General features: G+C 37.5%; 1 protein-coding gene across 11 annotated transcripts in view; it reads left to right on the top strand.

Moving 5' to 3' along the window:
* MYOCD (myocardin) overlaps positions 1-21,738 on the top strand; it is a 198,463-nt gene that overhangs the window by 164,020 nt on the left and 12,705 nt on the right. For 9 of the 11 annotated variants that reach the window (XM_039321972.1, XM_039321973.1, XM_039321975.1 and 6 more), the window contains 7 exons: positions 2,914-3,039; positions 3,722-3,978; positions 4,620-4,767; positions 7,011-7,961; positions 8,630-8,743; positions 10,662-10,719; positions 12,153-21,735. In XM_039321972.1, coding sequence (XP_039177906.1) covers positions 2,914-3,039; positions 3,722-3,978; positions 4,620-4,767; positions 7,011-7,961; positions 8,630-8,743; positions 10,662-10,719; positions 12,153-12,721 — 2,223 coding nt within the window. In that variant the 3' untranslated portion in view covers positions 12,722-21,735. Of the gene's footprint in view, positions 1-2,913; positions 3,040-3,721; positions 3,979-4,619; positions 4,768-7,010; positions 7,962-8,629; positions 8,744-10,661; positions 10,720-11,923; positions 21,736-21,738 lie in introns of those variants that run through there. The other 2 variants (XM_039321983.1, XM_039321984.1) reach the window with 2 other exon arrangements.

Genomic DNA, 21,738 nt, shown 5'->3' with positions numbered 1-21,738 from the left:
CTAAAAGCCTCAAATTAAATAAAAATAGTTTTGTTCAGAAGAAAAAATTCCATTTGGTTATTTATTATGTATTTTAATATGCAAGGTGTGCAAGCAGAAGACAATATTTTTCCCTTTCCAGTTTAGTGTGAGGAAAAACTGTACTTGTAGCTCCAACTTTCTATTTTCTCTGGGTTAGAGACAGCCTAAAAGCCTCAAATTAAATAAAAATAGTTTTGTTCAGAAGAAAAAATTCCATGAAGTGGCTATAAAGTATATAACAGTTGCAAGCTAGACTGTTAGGTTGATATATGACTTCTGTAAGTTTGCTTTGCTCTAATATTGGTGGAATTTACAGGTTCTAGTACGCACTTGGTCAAATAATCATTTTTAATGTTTGAATTTTAGCTGTATTGCCTGAGTTTGTGTTTAGCTAAGTAGCTAACTCATTTTATGCAACATGAGTTATCATGGATTACATGTCAGAATGACTATTACTTGTACTTGCTGACTAAAATTGAACTGATGTGACAAAGCTTTCTTAGATACTTTCTTAGATATTTTATCACCTACTGCAGGATAGACTGCAGAGAGTTGTGAATATTACGTTCAATCACACCGTGGTTTGGAATTTGTCTTGCTTAGTAATAGGAGAACCAAAATTTCATTCAATTTACCATCTCATTGAAAGAACTAATTAGATTGTATATTGCTTCTTCTTATGTGAAAAGTTGTGTTGCCCATTTTTCTGAATTACTGGCCCATCATCTTAAATTATTCTATAGCTAATGGCCTTTGCTGGCAGTCTTGGATGATCTCAAAAAGCTAAGGGAAGATCTGGTTAATATTCAAATGGGATTCCATATGAAGACGTCAGGGATGTTGATGACTAGGAAATGGAAAAACATCCTGGAAAAAATCAATGGCAAACTACTTCCATATTGCTGCTAGGAAAATCACATAGAAATGTCCATGAAGTCACTAAGAATAGAGCTTAACATAAAGGAGATCTTATCTTCATTTGGGACAGTGCACAGTAAATATCTGTATTCCCTTCATCAGTACTCTTTAGGTCTGATTTGAGGGAAAAAAAGATATCTTACAGCCAGTGTAGTAAGGATATTTCTCATCAACCCCATTGCTATATATTTTCATAATTTGCCTTCATTCTAAAATAGCATTCAGAATTAGCTAATTGATTCTAACTGTGAGAAGAGGAATAATTTGTTCTTACTCAGGCAAATACAATCAAGGTATGGGTGTAAAGGTATAATACATGTTAAAATTCTCCAAAATTCTCCAAGCCTGTGGAGGAAGTCATCCATAAGGTCAGCCTTTGGTGATTATATAAAACATGGGGGTGTCCTGCAAAGGATCCCAAGCCACTGTTAACCTGAACACGACATATTCTTGGCTAATGCTGCTCTTCTTCATTCCAACAGCTTTGTTACACAGTGTACTTGGCATGGGGCATCTCCATTTTCCAAGCACTTATGGCAGGGAGCCCAATGATCATCCATTTGGTTTCCTAATAACAACAGCCTGATAAATGTGATTGGTCTTAGTATGCAAATACACTTATAGGAATAGTTTAACAGGCCATCCAAAGTCATCTGCAAAAAGTATTGATTATGGTGAAAATCCCCAAAATGTTGTTTGTACATACACTTGCACATGTGAATCACTTAGCAGCCTGGATTTGCTTAACCATATGCAAGCTAAAAGTTAGTCAGACTTCCACAGTATACCTCATCACTCTCACAGGTTGTCGTGCATATCTACATAAACTTCACTTCACTTTACTTAATTTTGATCCAAGACGCCTTTTGCCATGACTCACCATGAGGATTTTCCTAATAGTACAGAGAGTTAAAGTGTCCTCTCAAGGAAGTAAGATTCAGCCTACACATGTAAGATTCGAGCTGCTAGGTATAATGGTTATACATGGATGGTTTATAGTGAACGTATTTGTATTTGCAGAACTCCAGCTATAGAAGATATAGCACACGTATTATTTGAGTATCAACTATATAAGAAAGAGAGAGAGTGGCATCTTGGACCTCATATCAGACAAATATTGGGACCCTCATATTTCATGTGTGGACAGAACTGAAAAAAATCACATACAACACAGCCCTTTATCTGAATAAAACAGTTTAGTTGGGATCTATATATGTGGGTCTGATTGGGGTAATTTGTAGAGATGACTCAATAACCTAATATTTTATTTCTCAGTTTATCCTTTTTATTTAATCTGTTTCTCTTATTCCACTTTTATATATGGTTCTGTTGTGTAATGTATTATGTTTTATTCTGTATTTGGATATTTCCTATGTCAGTGATGGTGAACCTATGGCACGGGTGCCAGAGGTGGCACTCAGAGCCCTCTCTGTGGACATGTGTGTCATCACCCCAGTCCTAGGCCTTCAGCTGGGTTTTATAAAACCTTTTCGCTTTAGGCCTCCACCATGTGCAAAAAAAAAAAAAAAGTTTCAATCAATCAGTCAATTTCAACTTCTCACAGGAAAAAAAAGATCTTGCAAAGTTGGAATTGATTGATTGAAATTTTTAGTCCCACCCAGTCTGCCGTTACCACCACAGCCACACACTCAGCCAATGGGCCACACCCAACCAATGGGCCACACCCACCCGGCACCCGACGATGCATAAGTGGGTTTTGGGTTGCATTTTGGGCACTCGGTCTCTAAAAGGTTTGCCATCACTGTCCTATGTGCTAATAAGCAACAACAAATTGCTGCTTAATGGAACAAAGGCAAAGTAATCAGCCGTTAATCTAACTAGCGTAGCTCATTTATATATGCCTTTATAAATTGCCTGCCTGCACTAATCTTCATGAAACTATCTTCATGAAATTATCTGCATTGGTGGCATAATTGTCACATGTATTTTCAATGGTTTTTTTTTTGTTTACAGGGTCATTCCCATAGTTCTGAAAATGATACGACTGATTCATCATCTCTGCAAAATAGCCAGCCAGAGAGTCCAAAACAGCTCAATGGGCAGCAGACACCTCCTATTCCTATTACTACATCTGTAAAGGTATGTTACTATCTTTCATCATTTAGGCAAATGTGTTGACCAACTAAACCATAACCATGGTTTCTCTGAAAGACAAATGCTGGTTTAAAAGTAAATGGAATATTTCTGAAATTACAGCACACAAATATGGGTACTAAGGCAATTTTGCATAATTAATTAAGTGGAGTAATTAATCAGAAAGGCAGGGATGGCAGTTAGTGTTCTACAGATGCATCCTTTTTGCCCTGTTCTCATTTATGGAGCTGATGGATTTAAGTTAGGGAGCCCAAATTTAGCTATTTAAGTGTACTTTGATTTTTAAATATTATACTAAACACCTGCACCAAAATGCAAGGGTCTTTGCCATTTTGAATGGGATTATTTCCCATGTCTTCTTAAATGGCAGCAGGTAGAAAATCAGAATATTGGAAAGGAATGTGCACCTAATACCATGTGAGCATGGTCCTCAAAACTGATGCCAGTGTTTTATGCTCTGAACTGCATATAAAAGGAAGAAAAGTGACTTTTGTCTTCTTATATTTTTCACCCATCATTTTGAAGCTCAAAGGCTTTTGAGGGTACTGAATATCAGTGGCAGTCCTCCAGAGAATTCAGACTTAGCAAGATATGGGTTAATTAGATAGGCCAGTCAAAAGCTTTGGATTCTAACTGACCTTCCTGATATTTTTTGCGTGGAACACAGTCAAAATCCTCAAGTGATGGCAAGAATCGCCATAAAAAACCTAAGGAGATGAAGCCCAAAGTGAAGAAGCTAAAGTATCACCAATATATTCCACCAGACCAGAAGGCAGAGAAGTCTCCTCCTCCCATGGACTCTGCCTACGCCAGGCTACTGCAACAACAACAGCTCTTCTTGCAGCTCCAGATCCTTAGTCAACAACAGCAGCATCGGCACCAGCAGCAGTTCAATTATCCTGGGTCACATTCCTCTCAGCTAAAGTGAGTAGCTGGTGGAAATGTTTTCTGTCTTCCTAGGTGACCATTTGTAACAGAGCTATGCCACCATTTGACGGTGTGGCTGATTAGACTTTATTAGACTTGCATGCAATAGTGGGATTCAAATATGTGAACAACCGGTTCTCTGAGTGGACGCCACTCCCGGAAGTCCATTCTGGGCCTGGGCAACAAAAAAATTAGCTACCGGTTCTGCTGAAGTGGTGCGAACTGGCTGAATCCCACCACTGCTTGTATGTTTCAAATATTCCTACTAAGTCCACTGGGTGTGCAGCTTGCACACTAGGAAGGATGAAGGATCAATATATATATCCAGTAGGTTTGGGTGCCGTTGCTATAGGATATGAGAAGAGTTTGGGGCTTTAGACTTGAGTTGTTAAACTAGGAATTCTTCTCTAATTTGAAGACCTTGAAATAATCCTTTTAAGGTGAGCACTATAAGCCTGTTCTGGGACAAATCATCCCTCGATTTGAAATTCTGCTAAAGTACTACTATTTTGTACTGAAATTGCAGAAAAATGATGGTGAATGAATAATAAAACTAGGATCAAAACTGGTACATTGGCGATGATTTAGAAACAAAAGAAGAAGTCACAGTAACAAATTTTGCTCCTGTTTTTTTTTAGACAACCAAATGAGCCTAAAATCTCAGGCTCTTCCCCTACGACAATCACCAATAATCCTCTTTCTCCAGTGAAGGGAACCTTTTCTGGGCCAACTTGCATTTCATCCCTCAAACCAGGTCCTCTTCCATCCAATTTGGATGACCTTAAAGTGAGTATTATGTGCAGAATAAGGTGTAACAATGTTAGAAGGCATGGCAAGTTATAGAAGGTTTAATCATGGTTTATTGAATCAATTGCAATAGCCCATGTTTGCCAAAGGCTAAACCAGAAACTGCAACTTACTGTATATACTAGAGTGCTAAATCACAGCCAATAAACATAATCTACACCACACCCACACCCCAACACATACCCAAGTACATGTTGCTCATATGGGGCAAAATGGCAATAAAAGGTGTTTTTTTTTAAGTAATTAGAAGGGTTAAAAAAGCCTTTAGCTCCAGTGACCGACCCAGATTGGATCCTGCAACATTATCCTGGGACACATATATTTGTCTTCATTTGTGTTAGAAAAGCTCTTTCCATTTGAAAGGCAATCTCCAAAATTATCATAAACGGCAGTGGTTCTCAACCTTTTTAATGCTGCGACCCCCAACCGGTCGTAAGTCAAGGACTACCCAACCAGTCGTAAGTCGAGGATTACCAACCGGTCGTAAGTCAAGGACTTTCCCTGCCCGGGAGTGCTGCGCATGCGTGGTGCCGCCCCCTGCGCCGGCTGAGGTGTAGCTGGCAAGCGGCAGAGACGGCGCAGGCTGACCACTGGCTGGGCCACCAGCTGGCCCGCCCCAAAGGAGGTAAGGCACCCAACGGGCCCCACGCATGCCAGCAACCCTCCCTGCGCCCGCTGGCCTCCCACCTCCCACCCCTGGCCCTCTTTTACTTACATTTTTAGTAGTTGCTCAGCAGGGAGGGGTGGAAACTTCCAGACAGCTCGCCTTCGCTGCAGACAACTTGCAGCACCGTTTGCAGAATGGACTTTTGGCGGGCTCAGCAGGGCAGAGACAGCCTGGACAATTCCTATTGGCTTTTGAAAGCCAATAGAATTAGACTCTATTCAAGAGAGTCTATTCTATTGGCTTTCAAAAGCCAATAGAATAAAAGGGAGTAGCACAGCTAAGGAAAAAGGGGAAAAAATGGCGGACTGCGTTGTTTGGCGACCCCCGTGAAATGGTCGTTCGACCCCAAATGGGGTCCCGACCCACAGGTTGAGAACCGCTGATATAGGGAGTCAATTTCAGTCCTTGAGGGGGATTCCCCCCCACCCTGGTTTTTAATATGTAGAAGTGGATACTGGAAACTTCTGAAAATCATCCCATTTCCTTTTCACCCTTCAAACCTTCAGATGCAGGTGTTGAGCTATTGTGGTGTGCATTATATGTTTAAAGTGGAATTGGGGTTGTTTTGATTGTTCTCGGTGGCCTTTTTCCATCCTAAAAATCCCCAAAAGAGGGACAAACATATTCACTCTCACTCCATTGAGATTACCTTCTGAGGGTCTTGGAAAAGGGAGAAAGCTGAATTGAGGTCCCCTTAAATGTAACACACTGCACATTACATTACATTTAATATCACCATACAGCTTGATGCATTATGTAAGCCCACTCTTGCAAATGTGTTGTTTGTTAACCCTAGCAATTTAACCACTGTGAAAAAGTCTTCCTGAGTAGTACAACACTTAACTAAAACTTCTGTTATTTTTAAAATTAAAATTGCAGCACTTTAACATGCAATATTTGGGAAATTGTGATTTTGTGTGTAATCTAAGATGGGTGACAATTAAGATGTGGATTTGAAGAGGAAAAGGTGATTTGGCATACATATACCACATTACCTTTTGATCACATGTAAGCAACTACTTAAAGATACCGTATCTTTTCCCGAGCTTATTTGGGACTCCTGGAAAAGGTGCGCCTAATTTTGACTCTGGATCTTAGAATCAATGATATCTGAATTCTGGCCATCTCAGCTAAACCACCATGACTTCTTTGATCCCCATTCTGATTTTCTTTTACATAAATTGGTTGATCTATATCTAGAAACTCTGCATTAGAATCATCTTGACATATATGAATAACACAGACTGAATTTAGACAAAAATCTGAAAGACAAAGGCATTCATTCTTAATTCAGACTCATTACTGTAAACTATGATTTGATTATTCCAGGGTTATAGAAATCTATTAGAAATGACATTGTTGTACAAGGTACCCCAATTTAGAGTTAACAGTTAATAGCAGTCTCCCTAATAATAAGACCTCTTTGTCAGAACAAATGATTTTAAATTTAGCTTTTGTTTGGGTAAAACAGTTTGATTAAAATAAGTTTCTTTTTCAACAATAAAGATGCAATACAGTAAAAAATGAGGTTGATACTAATTAAATTTTATCACAGGTGTCAGAATTAAGACAGCAACTCCGAATAAGGGGACTTCCTGTGTCAGGTACAAAAACAGCCTTGATGGAACGTCTTAGACCCTTTCAAGAGTGCAGTGGAAATTCAGTGGCATCTTTCAATGAAATAACCACTGTCACTTTCCCAGTAACTCCAACAAGTTCTCTCTCCAGTTATCCATCGCAGTCTTCTACCAGTCTGTTATCCAATGGCTTTTACCATTTTGGCAGCACTAGTTCCACTCCACCCATCTCTCCAGCGTCCTCTGACCTTTCAGTGAATGGCTCCTTGCCAGACAGTTTCAATGAAGGACCAATGTCATCCCCACAGTTTGTCTTGCACCCGTCACCTGTGCAAGGTGGTTGTGAGGAGAGCCTGGTGGGAAGTATCAATGGAGCTGGCATCCAGCACGATGTTGAAAGGGTTGACACAGAGAAAGACAAAATGCTGGTGGAAAAGCAAAAGGTAATCAATGAGCTGACTTGGAAATTGCAGCAGGAACAGAGGCAAGTGGAAGAGCTGAGAATGCAGCTCCAGAAGCGCAAAAGAAGCCATGGACTGGAAGATAAGCAGCCACCAGCACGGGTGTTTGGTTTTCCAGTCAAGCAGGAGAATGCAGTGTCCAGCTGCCCATTTGCCTCTAAGCAAGCTGCCTTGAAAGGTAAGGCTAGCAATTCTGAGGCTTTAAGTAACTGTGGGACACCTCAGATGCCTCATCTTGTAAATAGCCATTGCATGGAACCTTCTGGACAAAATGGCATACTGTCCTCCACATTCCTAAGCCCACAGTGCTCTCCTCAGCATTCTCCACTAGAGGCAGTGAAGAGTCCTCAACATATCAGCCTTCCACCTTCACCAAACAGCCATTATCTTCTCTCTATGTCTCCTAGCCATCAGGGAGACGGACGCAGCAGTTCTCCACAACCTAGCCGCCATTTGTGCACATCTCTGGTAAGAAAATACATATATTTTGTTCTTGTAATTTACTCATTGGCCTTAAAATAGTCAGTACAAGCAATCCAGTAATAAGAGTCATATTTTAAAAGGACTGAGCAGGAAGTATTTCTGGAGGAAAAGTCAGGGAACCATAACCACCATCACTATTTCCAGTGACGTTAGATGTAAAGAAACAGCTGCTTAGATATACTTATAATACTTGGACAACTGTATACAAAACCTCTCAAAATAGGCAGATCCCAGGTTGTTTGGGGCTTTAAAATATAAACATGACACTTTGAGTTCAGTCTGAAAATAAATTGGCAGTTAGTGCAGATATTTTTAAACTGGTGAGATGGATTCCAGGCATTGTTTCAGCACTGAACAGAACCTCCATTTTTGAATGTCTTCCTTGGGTCATTTGGAAAGGGAGTTGGTTTTATGGCTTATGTGAGGGTGACAACTAAGCAAAGTTTTCTTTGCATCACTTCAGTAAGACTGTATCAGCGTGGAAAAAGTATTTTTGGCAAGATCTGGGTTCATTTTTTTTTCCTCCCTTGGGGTTGCCTTACGTTATGATTGACACCAATATGTAAGAAGTTTTAACTTAGGGGCCTTAAGATGCAGCTGCCAAGGAACAGAGATTTGACTGGATTCCTACAATTGATTTTGCTTCCACATAGGTGCCGACACAAGGGGGCCCAAAGTATTCCATTCTGTCTGCCAGCTTTTGTAAGTCCAGTGCTGCTCTCCCAGACGGAAAACAGCCTCCACCTTATGCTGATGCTGTAAAACAGGTAATGGTCCAGGAGGGTATTTTTAGGGCTGTGCTTGGCTACAGGTGGTTTTTTACTATTGTACCGTTTTATCACAAAACACAATCTGTTGCAAGGATTCTTAACCTTTTTAAGAGTTTGGTCTTTAAATAAAGGAGTCCTTTTATTTTGAATGCATAAAATAAATAGATTTACTGTGTAATTGGAAACCAGTTATGCTCAAATATAGCTATCAAAATATTAAATATGTAATACAGCAATATATGTTCTTTTTATTGATCTGTTAAATTAATAACACAATACTCTTTTTTAGTTTTAATAATTTTAGCTAGTGAAATTTCTTGACATTAACAAATTTTATTGCCATCTAGAGATCAAAGATTATTTTGTTGTTTATGTAGAAGCTAGTAAAAATATTCAGGGTAACAGACACCCTGAAATCTAACCATGGACTCCAAGGAATCCACAAATCCCAGATTAAAAACACCTGATCTAAATGGCTGAGAGGAAGAAAAAAAATCAATGACAAACCTGAAAGATCTGAGATATAAGCTCAAGTTGAGCATTGAGTCTGAGCTAGCAGGAAAGATGATTTTTCATTGGGAGTTACAGTATTATTAGCTTTAATTTATTTGGTCAATGAAGTACAGACAACTGGGCTCATTCCTTTGAAGTTCTTTAAGGCTTCTTATTTCATCTAACTTCCAGGCCCCTGGCTCTACAGTAATGCTGGGATCTAGTTATCTAGCTGATATTGGTACAGCTTGTCATAGTGTGACACTGCAATTTAAGAATTAAAATAAAATACCAACAAAGGAATTAAGCCAACTTTTTTTTATTAGCGGTGAAATAGCACTAGATTACATTCACTTGAGTCATGTAGACTCCTTCCTTCCTTCCTTCCTTCCTTCCTTCCTTCCTTCCTTCCTTCCTTCCTTCCTTCCTTCCTCCCTCCCTCCCTCCCTCCCTCACTCACTCACTCACTCATTCATTCACAGAGAGGTTACAATCCAAACGAATAAGAACTGTAAATCTGCTGGAATTATTTTTTAGAATATATGATAAAGCTGTATTGGCATGTAGAAAGAATAGACCATAATCTGCCACACTGGGTTGGCAGATGTGATTGGTGTTAGTCTGGGGTATCCATCATGGCCTGTTCACCTTGGGAGACCCTTCTGGGCATATACATGTCCAACAACTTAACCCACAATTTCATTTACCCACACAAGCTGTTTCACCTCACCAAGGCCCTAATCATCAAGGGCCCAATTGGCAAAAGAAAGCTCCGGACCATATAGGTTGGAATAATGTGGAAGAGGCCTTCATCCTGCAGTGGATAGACAATGGCTAAAATGATGATGAAATATGATAAGGATGAGGTTGACTATCCCAGTGAATCCTGGGACGGGTTCTCATTCTTGTCTAATGTTTGAAAAAATGGGACATTAAATAATGCATCTTAGGGCATATTAACCCCTGGGTCACATGGGCAATATATTATTAACATTTTAACATTCATAGAGTTGGTTGAGGGTTGTAGGAAAAGTGAGACCAAGTCATACAAAATGATTCCCCTGGTGTTTCCTATTTTTTAACCCTTTCGGGGTTCATATTACATTGTTCATGTGGTCCCTGAGTCAAAATGATGCTGCTAGTTTTTAGCAGTTATGGTCAGTTCTGATGCCAAGACCTGCAAAGGGGGACACAGGGAACCACTTACAGCCTTGGGAGGCACAGATTGCTCATCTGTGCATTTTGTGCACTAAAACCTGCTGGTATTTGTGGAGAATTAGCTGGTTACATCAGATTTTTAATGCCAGCAAAAACACTACAGAGCTATGATATCTCAATCCCTTAAGAGTGATTTCTTTTACAATAAAAATATGTAATCCATTTTCTCACTTCCCAATTTCTTCTGCTTCTTTTCTTGCTGCAGCAAATGACTCAAAGTCAGCAGATGGATGAACTACTAGATGTGCTTATTGAAACTGGAGGTAGGTGATGCCAGTAGAATGAGGCTCTTGGTTCTAACCTAGCAAAAGAGGATATAAACTTCAGGCTACCCACAGTTGATATGCTGTGCTTGTCAGGTGTGGTAGGGGGACTGAAATCCATCGTGGGTTCCATCCACTTCCCAAAGCAATATGTAAATATCTGTTGCTTAGTGAATTATCCTAAGCAGTACTCAATCTAAACACTTCCAGGTTCTGCCTACTAGCGCAGCCATTGACCACTATAGAAAACTGCTAGGTTTTGTCACATGTATATGAAGTGATTATTTAAGAAGAAAGAAGCAATTCTGGAAGTTTAGCTATTCTGTGACCAGGAATTGGTCACAGAAACTGTTGTGGTTTATCTTGTCAACTTGTATCTCGACTTTCCAAGATTGAAGAAAGGGATTTGAAACCAGTGACAACCAAAACATTGTTAGAAATACAAACACATTCGACAATAGTACAAATATTGAGAATTTGTATGCAAGAATAAAAATAATGCTGAATAAAATCAGGCAAGAAACCTAACTGTAGGTAAGAGCTGGCACTTTGTAGATCAAGAGATAAAGGGCAAAGGAAGCCACCAAGGTCTCTGAAAATCACATTGGCATGGTCATGCCCATGGGCACCCATGTGTCTTCTGTTCCTAGAATACCCGTTTTTTCAAAAGAATTATTTAAAAAGCTGAAAGAAGTAGGCAAGACCTATAGACATTTTTTTTTAAAATAGGTGGGTGCTTTGCTTGAAAGTATGCCCCAAAGGAAAACACAGAGCCAAAAAAGGCATTGTGGATGGGACCATCTTGCGGGGAACACTGGAACCATTTCCTTCTGTTTGCCTTCTGTTGTGAGCACTTTGTGGTGTGAATACGTAAGCCTCTCTATCAGCCTCAGGCATTTTGAGAGAGAACCACAAAATACTAGACTCCAAAATCAAACCTTTGTAAATGTTTTTCCTCACTAGCTTCTGTCTGCTCCAGTGAATCACGTACACAACTTTAATGCCTTCATGCCTAATTTAAATGTTTTAACAATTTCTTACCCTCTGCATGCTCAAGCATGTGTACACATATCTGAATGATCAGTCCTTATTCTAATAATTCTTTACATCAGCTTTTTTATTGATTCTAGGCAGGCATTACAAACACCACTTATAACAACTTTGTCTTATATTAACACAGCTTCATCACTACTTTCAATTGCAGGCATTTTATATGATCTCCATGTTCCTCTCACCATCCCTTCTGTACCCATTTGAGCTAGTATAGCATCAAGTAAGGTTTTATTCAGCCAGAACAAAAGGTTGGAATGTATCATTGCAATGGCAGATGCTGTTGGGAAGTCCTGTTACACAAGCAGAAGTATATTCACTTAACAATGGAAGTAGACACAAAGTGGTTTGCTCTTGACTTATCATGTTTGATTTGCAAACAGAAATGCCTGCAAATGCTAAAGAGGACCGCCCTTGTCTTCAGAAGGTACCTCAGATAACAGTGTCTTCAGGGACTTCTGGAACACCCTTGTTACTAAAGGCATCCACTTCATTTGAGCAAAACACCTCAAATCAGCTCTCCTTTGAACGCTGCTCTAGCAATGAGAGTCATTTGGAAATCTTGTTAAATTCCCACAGTCCTCTCAGGCGGTCAAGTGAAGTCACCCTTCTGAAATTGGGTACTGAGGAACCTCACTTTGATGGAGCAATGGAAGGATTTTCTAGCAAAGCTGCTGATGAATTAGTTTCACCCCATGAGATCCTGCCAACTCCCCTCTCGCCCATGGAGACTCAGTTGTCTCCCTCATCTGGTGAAGGACCTGGTTTGCACATGAGCTTCACAGAGTCTCCCTGGGAAACAATGGAATGGCTGGACCTCACACCACCAAGCTCAGCCAATGGTTTTGGTTCCCTTACCACTTCAGGGCCCAGCATCTTCAACATTGATTTCTTAGATGTTACTGATCTCAACTTGAATGGCACTATGGATCTGCACTTACAACAGTGGTGATGAAAGTAAAGCTTAAGAATGGAGAGGAAACCTACCACAAGTAATTTCCATGGAAACAATTAAAAGACTATTTCAGAATGCTCTGGAATAATCCAGAGAGAGCAAAAAGAACTGGAGACATTTCCCCCAGGACATAATTTATCTTTGCATCATCAATGGATTCAACCAAATGACTATTTCCTTTTCCTGCTACACTCAAAATAAAGAATCCTTCATTTCTAATACAAATTCCTCCTTACCCTTTGTAAGCAAATCCAATTGCTTATTATCAATTCCAACCTCTTCCAGGAGATTCTCTATGCAAGACAACTGTACATTGCCCAAACTTGTCAGTATTAATCCTAACAGGTTTATCAAACTATATGACTCTGTTATGGACATATTTGTAGATCCAATACACTGCTCCTTGGGAATCCTTGCCCTTCATGCTTATCATATATATATATATATGAACAGTTTTACTGGGGATTCCCACCCCCCACTCCTTTTCAAGTCATCTTGCTCAGATCGTCAACCTTTTACTATCAATTTTCAAAACTGAAATAATCTTCCAGTGTTTCCCTGAATATTTCTCCCTCTTTAAGTTTATTTATTCCTCTTGTTTTCTCAGTTTTAAAGATACATGCAGCAGACCTGAAGTAATATGACTTATTCTATAGTGGGCACTCTCCTTGGAAAAGATTTCAAAATGGAACAAGAAAATGTAGAAATAAGAGGTCTTTAATTGAGAGTAATTGGAGGAGAGCCTCCATGGCCCCATCAATGTTCTGCTTTAAAGGTACATTCCTCCTTTAATAAGTACTTGTCTCATTTTTTAATTTTTTTTATTAAATTAAAATGTAAACACATATATATATGTATATAATTTGAGATACATAAAAGTTATAACAGATCAGTACGTAACTAATATTAATCCATCATTCAAAATCTTTGAAACATTTGACATTCTGAACATAAATTTTGTCCGTGACCCATAATTAGAAATACCGAATATCCATATCATCAACAATAAATTCACCATAAGCAATAGAGTCTTCACCATTTATAAGATACAGAAGACAGGGAAGATAAAACCTTTGAATTCAGAAATCTCTATTCTTCTTCAGATCTATTCTTATTGGGTTGCCATGTCTTTATGAATGTTCCAAATAGCTTTATTCAGTAAGTCCCAATGTTTTGTTGTATTGTCCTCTTACTTCAGTCTCTTTTATTTTGAATTATTTGCATATATTATTTTTGCTGCCATTATGGGGCAAAACAACAACCATATCCTAGCCTTTTGGTACCGCAGATCCTTAAAGCACATGAAATGAAAGTAAAATTAGAAGAAAACCTGTCTTAATTTAAGACCAGAAATTGCTTGGTGTGGAACAGTACAATTTCTGTCTCAGCTATTACATTTTGTTGTTGCTCTTGTTTTCTCACTTTAATTCATTTTTCCCTGAGAGGTCTACATACTGCTTAAGCTGAGATGTGTTCTGTATAAGTGGAAAAGCAGTCTTGCTGAATTTCTTTGATTTCTTCACTTTACTGCAACTTCCCATGCTTCATATCTTGTCATTCTAGAGCAGTGGTTCTCCACCTGTGGGTCGGGACCCCATTTGGGGTCGAATGACCATTTCACGGGGGTCACCAAACCATGCTGTCCGCCATTTTTTTCCCTTTTCCCTAGCTGTCCTACTCCCTCTTATTGGTGGCCACACCCACTTGGGGGTCACCACAACATGGGGAACTGTATTATGGGGTCACGGCATTAGAAAGGTTGAGAATCACTGTTCTAGAGGATCCATCAACCCTCAAAATGCATCTCTGTGGGTTAATATCAAGTAAGGGAATAAAATCAGGAAAGCAGCAGTCTGCAAGTAAAGTTCCTTTTGGTTTTATCTGGATCCAAACCCATTGTATTAATACTACATTCATTTCTAAGTTTTCTAAGTGAATAATCTTGCTGCTGTCAGGATGATAAAATAGTGGATTGTCCACATCTTCAGAAATCTTGGTAGCTAGTTTTGGAAAGAGATGACTGAAGCTGTGTTTTTACTTTTCACTAATTAATACAAACAGCTCCAAAAACGCCTTTCAATAAACAAATTGTTTTCCCATGACTAGTGAAAGGCATTACTTCTAAGTTCTTCTTCAACCCAGACTTAATATTATGAATTACAAATCTTATCATACCTAGCCACGACAGGCAAAAGTTGCAGGTTATTCATATTTAGTAAATTCTGAATTAATGGTAATAGGTAGCATATAAATTGGATTAAGATCCCTATATTTATTCAAAAACATCCAAATCTTTAGATAACACAGCCTCACTTTGTGTATAGGTGTAGGTTCTGATGCTTTGGGTCCAGAGGATTCCAACTTTCCCTTAGTCCCATCCCATTTTCCTGTCATTCTTCCACTACAGACTGTCTTACTCCATAGCATTTCTCTATCCTGAATCACCAGAAATCAGTCAATAATAAATAAAATGTCTCATTACTGTTATTTTTCCAATATGGCTGTGCTATAAAAAATGTAACTGATTTGAACAATGGCAACCCCTGATAAGCTATAACTTTTGTTTTGATATTTACCCATTTCTTTTTCATTTTAATCTCCTTTTATTTTAAGAGAGTACGAAAGTGGGAGGGGGGGGAACCTTGACTGGAAAAAAAACTGTTTTAATATTGCTTCTGTCTTGCTTAGACTTAAGTGAAAATAATTTAGTTTAGATAATGTTCCATTCGTGGCCTTTGATATGACAACCTCATGCCTACATTTCAGTATTTCTTCCAAAGAATGATCTGTGTTATATGATACACTTTGTGAAACAACAACAAAAACTATTTTTAATCTAATCTCTATCTCTATATTACTTTGAATAACTTTCAATAATAGCTCCAAATATAAATTCAGTTTGGAGGATAAAAACAGCTTTCTGTCATGTGCCAATCCAAATTGGGCAGTTTCTCATTAATGAAAAGTTTATTTTCCATTATTTGCTTAAATTCTTGTTTTCGTTAATGCAAAAATATTGAATGCAAATTTCCCTGCATTCAATATTTTGTAGGTTTGTTCTCAGAATGTTTTTATAATTATCCATGTCAGTTGAGAACTGGAAAAAAAATGTTAAAACATCTCTAGGATTTAATAATTTGGAACATGGGTATCCTGCATTTTTATAAACAAATCATCCAGAAGACATATCTTTCAGAATTAACCTTAAAATAAGTTGCAATTTGTCTGATCATTTTTCTCTATAAATATCATCTCTCACTAGGACTTCACTCTATTTCAGTTATGCTTATTCTCTTGTAAATGGATATTAGCTATTAAGCTATTATGTCATTTAAAAGTCTACACTTGCTTTTTCAAACCTACATCAGCTGTGTGGAAAGTCATTCTTCAGTATTTTTTCTGAAACGTTTAAAAATCAGGTTGCTTTGATTTTTTATTCCAAAAAGGGGAGTCTTGCTAATTCACTGATTCATTCTACATCCCTTGAAATTTAAAGCATGCATAGAATATGTTGTACAGTCTTAATAGTAGTTCCATATTCATTATTTAAAGAATTTTTATTCACCATCTTAGCTGTCTGCCAAATATACTTTTTCTTTCTTTCTTTCTTTTTCTATTTAATTAAAAAAGTGGCCAAACTATTACTGTTTTCCTGCAAAAGACTAAAATGTCTTTGGTAATGGCATTTCCTTTAACAATTTGGTCCTAAATATATCTTGTTAACTTAAATGTTTTTAATTTAACTATTAATTCATAAATAAAAAACAAATGTATACATAGGCAATGATGGGTAATATATGGAAGAAATATTTAAGGAAATGTCAGTTTAGGAAATTCCTATGAATTTAGAGGACCAATTATTATAATGTAATATGTTTATAATAATGTAACGGAACACAGTAAGTTCAATAATGTGACTTATTCTCCACATACATAAGATAGCCAGGGTGGCCCAGGGGCTAAGATGTTGAGCTCGGAGCAAAGAGAGTGAGATTCCACTTCACCTTCATCACCGATGCTTCCTGGGTGACTTTGGACCATCACTCTCTCTTAGCCCAACTGGTTTCATGGGGTGGTTGCTATAATGGGGGGGGGGGGCAAATAATGAATGCTAGCGCTATACATCCATCAATTTGTATCCATCTTGAACTACTGAATAACAAGAACAAAGGAGAATGAAAAAGCTACAAAAGCAATTCATTAAATAAGCAAGTAAAAGCAACTTTTTTAAAAAAAACCCAGTCCTTCTGGGATGCACTTTATTTAGATCATTTCCTCAGCAACTCTTTTTGAGTATCTGCTAATAGTTTCCCTATCTACATAGTAAGATAACTTCTTATCTTAGACAGGAAGGAAAAACAGATTGTAGAGACATTCCATGATAGGGCTATCCTATCTGGTCTGCAACCAGTCAAGACTACCATTATTTAGCTAGTGGGCACAGGGAGAAATGTGCTGCAATCCTTGGAATTTTGCAGCTCTGCTCCTCCACTGACTGTTTTGAGTGAGCAAACTTAGTTCACTAGAATTCTAGCATCGGCACCAAACAGCCATGAAAGGAGCAATCCCACTTTTTATATTTTTTAAAAGTCTAACATTCACCTCAGGTCCCTTCAAATGCCTACCAAGTGTCTCCCCAATGCTTGACACATACCCAAAGTTGCTGCTCTAGCAGCTCTGTCAGTCCAATAGATTTGGAATGATGGCCGTAAGAGTATCTACTGGGTGTGGTAAAAAATGACAAAAAAGGGGGGGAGCCATGTTAACTTTTTTGAGCACATCCTGCAAACACTTTTGGATGAGTCCATCTTTGCTTTGCCTCTTCCCCATCTAGAGTACAAGTGGAATGTACCGCTATCCTAAAATATTCTATTTTAGGATAGCGGTACAAAAGTAAATGTAAGTTCCAACATCAGTTCCTTCTTTTTCCTATGACAAAGCAACATTTTTAATTCCTAGAATTACAAACGATAGGAGTACATGTATATGTAGAGAGTGTGAAAGAGAAAGATACGTATCTTTCAGTAAAATTGTGGTGAAGATTTTTGATGTTTAGTAAGAATATCCAGGACATTTGGAAAGTATTTTAGCAGCAGAAACAAGTGTCAATAAACCAAGTGAACATTCCTAACCACCGAGATATTGGTTTGTATATCTCATACATTCTTTCTTTATCAGAGATAGCAAAATAGGCAAATACCATATAAAACGATTGCAGAATTTAAAGCAATATTAAATAGGGTTGTGCACTGAAAGCTGTCAATTTGTATTAGCATGTAGACATTAGAAGACAGATGAACCAGGATATTTTCCATACAAACACAGTTTTAAGCACCATGGCTTATGAGTAATGCTATTTAAACTCAGAAAATAAAATGTGTATGTTGGACAATGACACATTAGTCTGTGAATGCAATTTGATACAATAAATCTGTATGCAGCATCACTCAGCTATCCCTCACATGTGTCAAAGAGCAAAACCTAGAAAATAGTAAGAATGATTTAAAAAAAAAAAAAAAAAAAAGCTAGGACAAATGTGGGCTAATTAGATTGAACTGCAGGAGACCTAGCTGTAAGTTTCCAGGACCAAAATTGAACAAAAATAGCAGTGTTCTTTGCACTAATGCAAAATTTCAAGAAATTTCAAGGAATAATAAAGCAGATGCATTTTATTTAAGCTTTAGCATAAGCAACATTTTAAACCAAGCAATACTATGTATTGAAAGGAAAGCAAAAACAAGACTTTCCACACTTATTTTCATTAAAAAAAATCCTTTTTTCCTACTCCCAAGGAAAATAGCCCTTCTCATCCATCACTCCAAGTATATTTGGAGCTACATGAAAACAAGAGGTAGTTTTGTAGGGTAAAATCATTTTAGCATCAACACATTTGTCTGTCTTCTATCCCAATCCACTGAAATTCAGTTTAAACTGTTTAATTCAGTTTTCCTTCAAGTTGTCACATGCTTTATTTCCTGAAACAATATACATTCTGACTAGTATCTTTCTTGTTTTCTTACATGCATCATTCATTGTAGCAAGTTGAAGGCATCCTTTTCCTATTTAGTTTTTGCTAATTTTAGACTATGTGCGGAATGATTATGCATAAGAAACAAAACATAAGACAAAGACAAGGACATTCAACCTTGTCCAATAATTGCATTATGTTGTTAAGAATAATGGAAGTAATAAATCAAAACTCCAGATAGAACTTTAAAGGCAGTCAATTTGGCTCGAATCCACCCTCCTCCTTCATATGATTTCATCTACGGTGAAGGTAAATTTTATTTTATGTCAGTCACTATCCATCTTGATGTAAAAATCATTTTGTTTCAAATCAAATAATCAGTTGACCAGTAACGCCCCGAAACAGGCTTAAAAGTCTCAAGAATACCTCAAAAATCTTGATTGTCTTAAACCCAGACCAAAGCTAGATAAGTCCCACTCAAGCAGCACAGTCCCATGCTTTTCTCTTTAGATATATGAAATTGTAGGAATAAGGGTATTTCTATCATCCTTTATTTGGTCACAGAGCAGAGGAGTGTTATACTATTTTTTCAAAAGCAATTAGATACCAGTCAAGTGAACCGATAATCATTGCTGGAGTCTTTGGAAAAAATAGGTGCTATAGGCAGCTCTGTGTGCTTCAACAATGCAAAAGACTTGCTCATTTCTCGCCTTGAGTGAAAATGTTTGTCACAGCACTCTTCTTGTTATGTGGATTCTCTGGTGGAAAAAACTAACAACATTTTCACAGAACGAGGTACATGCCCTGCATTCATACTGAGTGAATAACACAGAGTGATATCCAGATGCAATCAGAGCTGACCATCTCTTCTGCCTCGCTCATTTTTAAAGTCTTCAAATAGAGGACAATACAAGACATTGGCCATTGGTGCAGTGCTTCATATTTCAAAGATCTAACTTTGCAAATAAATAAAGCCTATTCCCCACCAATCAACCTTCTGATCTGTTCCTGAACAGTAAGTTTACTATATTTCAAGCAATAGGTGATATTTGAGGAGAAATACATTTATCAAGAAACCCAATTCAACCCTTAGTAGTTCTTTAATTGGTCTTTCTTACTAGAATCCAGTAAGTGCTCTTCTGCTGTAAGATCTATGCAGATCATTTTACCGATTTTCCATAATTGAACAGAATATTATAGGATATAGCATTTTTGTGACAGATGGGATGGTGGTGTCCTCGAGTGTGCTTCCACTACTAATAGTTATGTAGATGAGATATGGTACATACATGTGTAAAAATGTACTTAAAACACTGTTTTAATCTTGGTGCTGTTAGGTATGTTATAGTTTTTTTTAATATGTATATATAAACTTCTTAAAGAATCAGCAGCGCTAATTATTTGATAGTACAAAATTGCATAGTGATAAATTTGTCAAGGAAATCAAAAGCATCAGGGGAATAGATGTTTAAAATAAATATATTTGTATATTTATTAAATAACTCTAAAACAATTCAAAGCTGTTCCATGCTTAAAATCTAATGGAATGCTAAACTATAATTCAATGTTACAAATTCATTCAAGGCATCCATGAAAAATGCTGTGTTCAGAAACTATACATGTCTATGACAGTTACAAAACTTTGGTTTGATTTGTATGGGTTCACAAAGGTTTCCTCCAATGGGATCATCAAATGGAATGAAGAGAATTTATTTCCACTTCAGTATGTAAACGTTATTACATTTAACCTAAAGAGCTCAGAATGAACATTGGGTAACTGCTAAAGAAATAGATATCTATGATCTAGATTCCTATTTAGCTTTGTGTTTTGACAAATTACTTAAGCCACCATTCCTGGTATGCAAATTATAACCCAGGATTGAAACCACAATTTCTGGTTTAGATTTACAAGAGGAAGAGGAGATATTTTCTATATTTTATTGTGAAGAGCTGGAAAACCCCATTTTAGGATATTTTAGAAGAGTGTGTGAACCCACCCATGAAAAGGATCGGTTCACTAGGTATCTTGCAATACTGGTCATCTATTACTACTTTGGTTTTTCTCAAAAATCTAGACACAGAATCCAGAAGGTTCTGTGGAAGGGGTGGTAAACAAAGAAAAATCCATTTATATTTGTCATTCCTATTTCTTTTAAGCTTTGTAAAAATGAGGATTGGAACCTAAAATTCATTGTTTACCAAATGAGTGTACCTATTGGATTTGTTTGGAAATCATATTTGTGTGTGTATCATCAGCATATAAAGGACTGTGTGCCATCAATATCTTCATGAGGAAGATCAACAGAATGTCTGTAGACCTCACTCTCTATAAAACTATGGCCTTGTTAAGATGACTAACTTCAGTGGCTGAAATAGGATACAAGTTAACAGTTGCTGCATGTTAAAAATGTTAACTGTCTGTAAAAATCACTATTTAACGCATGGGTTTTCGATTGTACAAGTGTTCACAGTGCACTAGTAGCCAGAATATTCTTTCACGTGCTTATTTTTCTTTAGTTTTTAATATTAATATGCAAAGAAGTTTGAAGCCATTCCAATGAGACATTTTAAATAGCACTTGAATCCAGAAGAGTTTTAGGTGCTACACTGTTGTGCGGTACAGAACTTTAAAGCCAGCTTTATCCTTATTTAAAAGGATGCTGTTAAACTACAAAAAAAAAAAAAAAAAAATCACACTGTAAATAAATACACTGCTTACCTCTGTGACCAGCACTGCTGTACTTATTAAAAGAATCCTGTGATGTCACACTGAGTTTGTGTTTTAATGTTATTTTGTCATGTCAAGTCTTAATAGTACGTGCTGTTCTGTTTCCATATAATATTACTTTAATTTCTTCTGTAGCCTATCCAAATGACTCAGAATGGATTTTTATGTTCACCTTGAAGGAAGACAACTATGTTTATTGCTGGTAAAAAGACTGGACTGGAAAAATCCTCATCTGACTCCACTACTATTTTGTCAGTGAATCTAAGAAAAAGTATACATTTAAGGAGAAGTTATTCAGGAAAAAAAAAAAAAAAACAT

This window comes from Crotalus tigris, unplaced genomic scaffold (genome assembly GCF_016545835.1).
Source record: "Crotalus tigris isolate CLP2741 ecotype Arizona unplaced genomic scaffold, ASM1654583v1 scf7180000023830.6690815, whole genome shotgun sequence".
Lineage (NCBI taxonomy): Eukaryota > Metazoa > Chordata > Lepidosauria > Squamata > Viperidae > Crotalus > Crotalus tigris.
The sequence above is the reverse complement of the archived record's forward strand: the minus strand, read 5'-3'. Positions and strand labels throughout refer to the sequence as shown.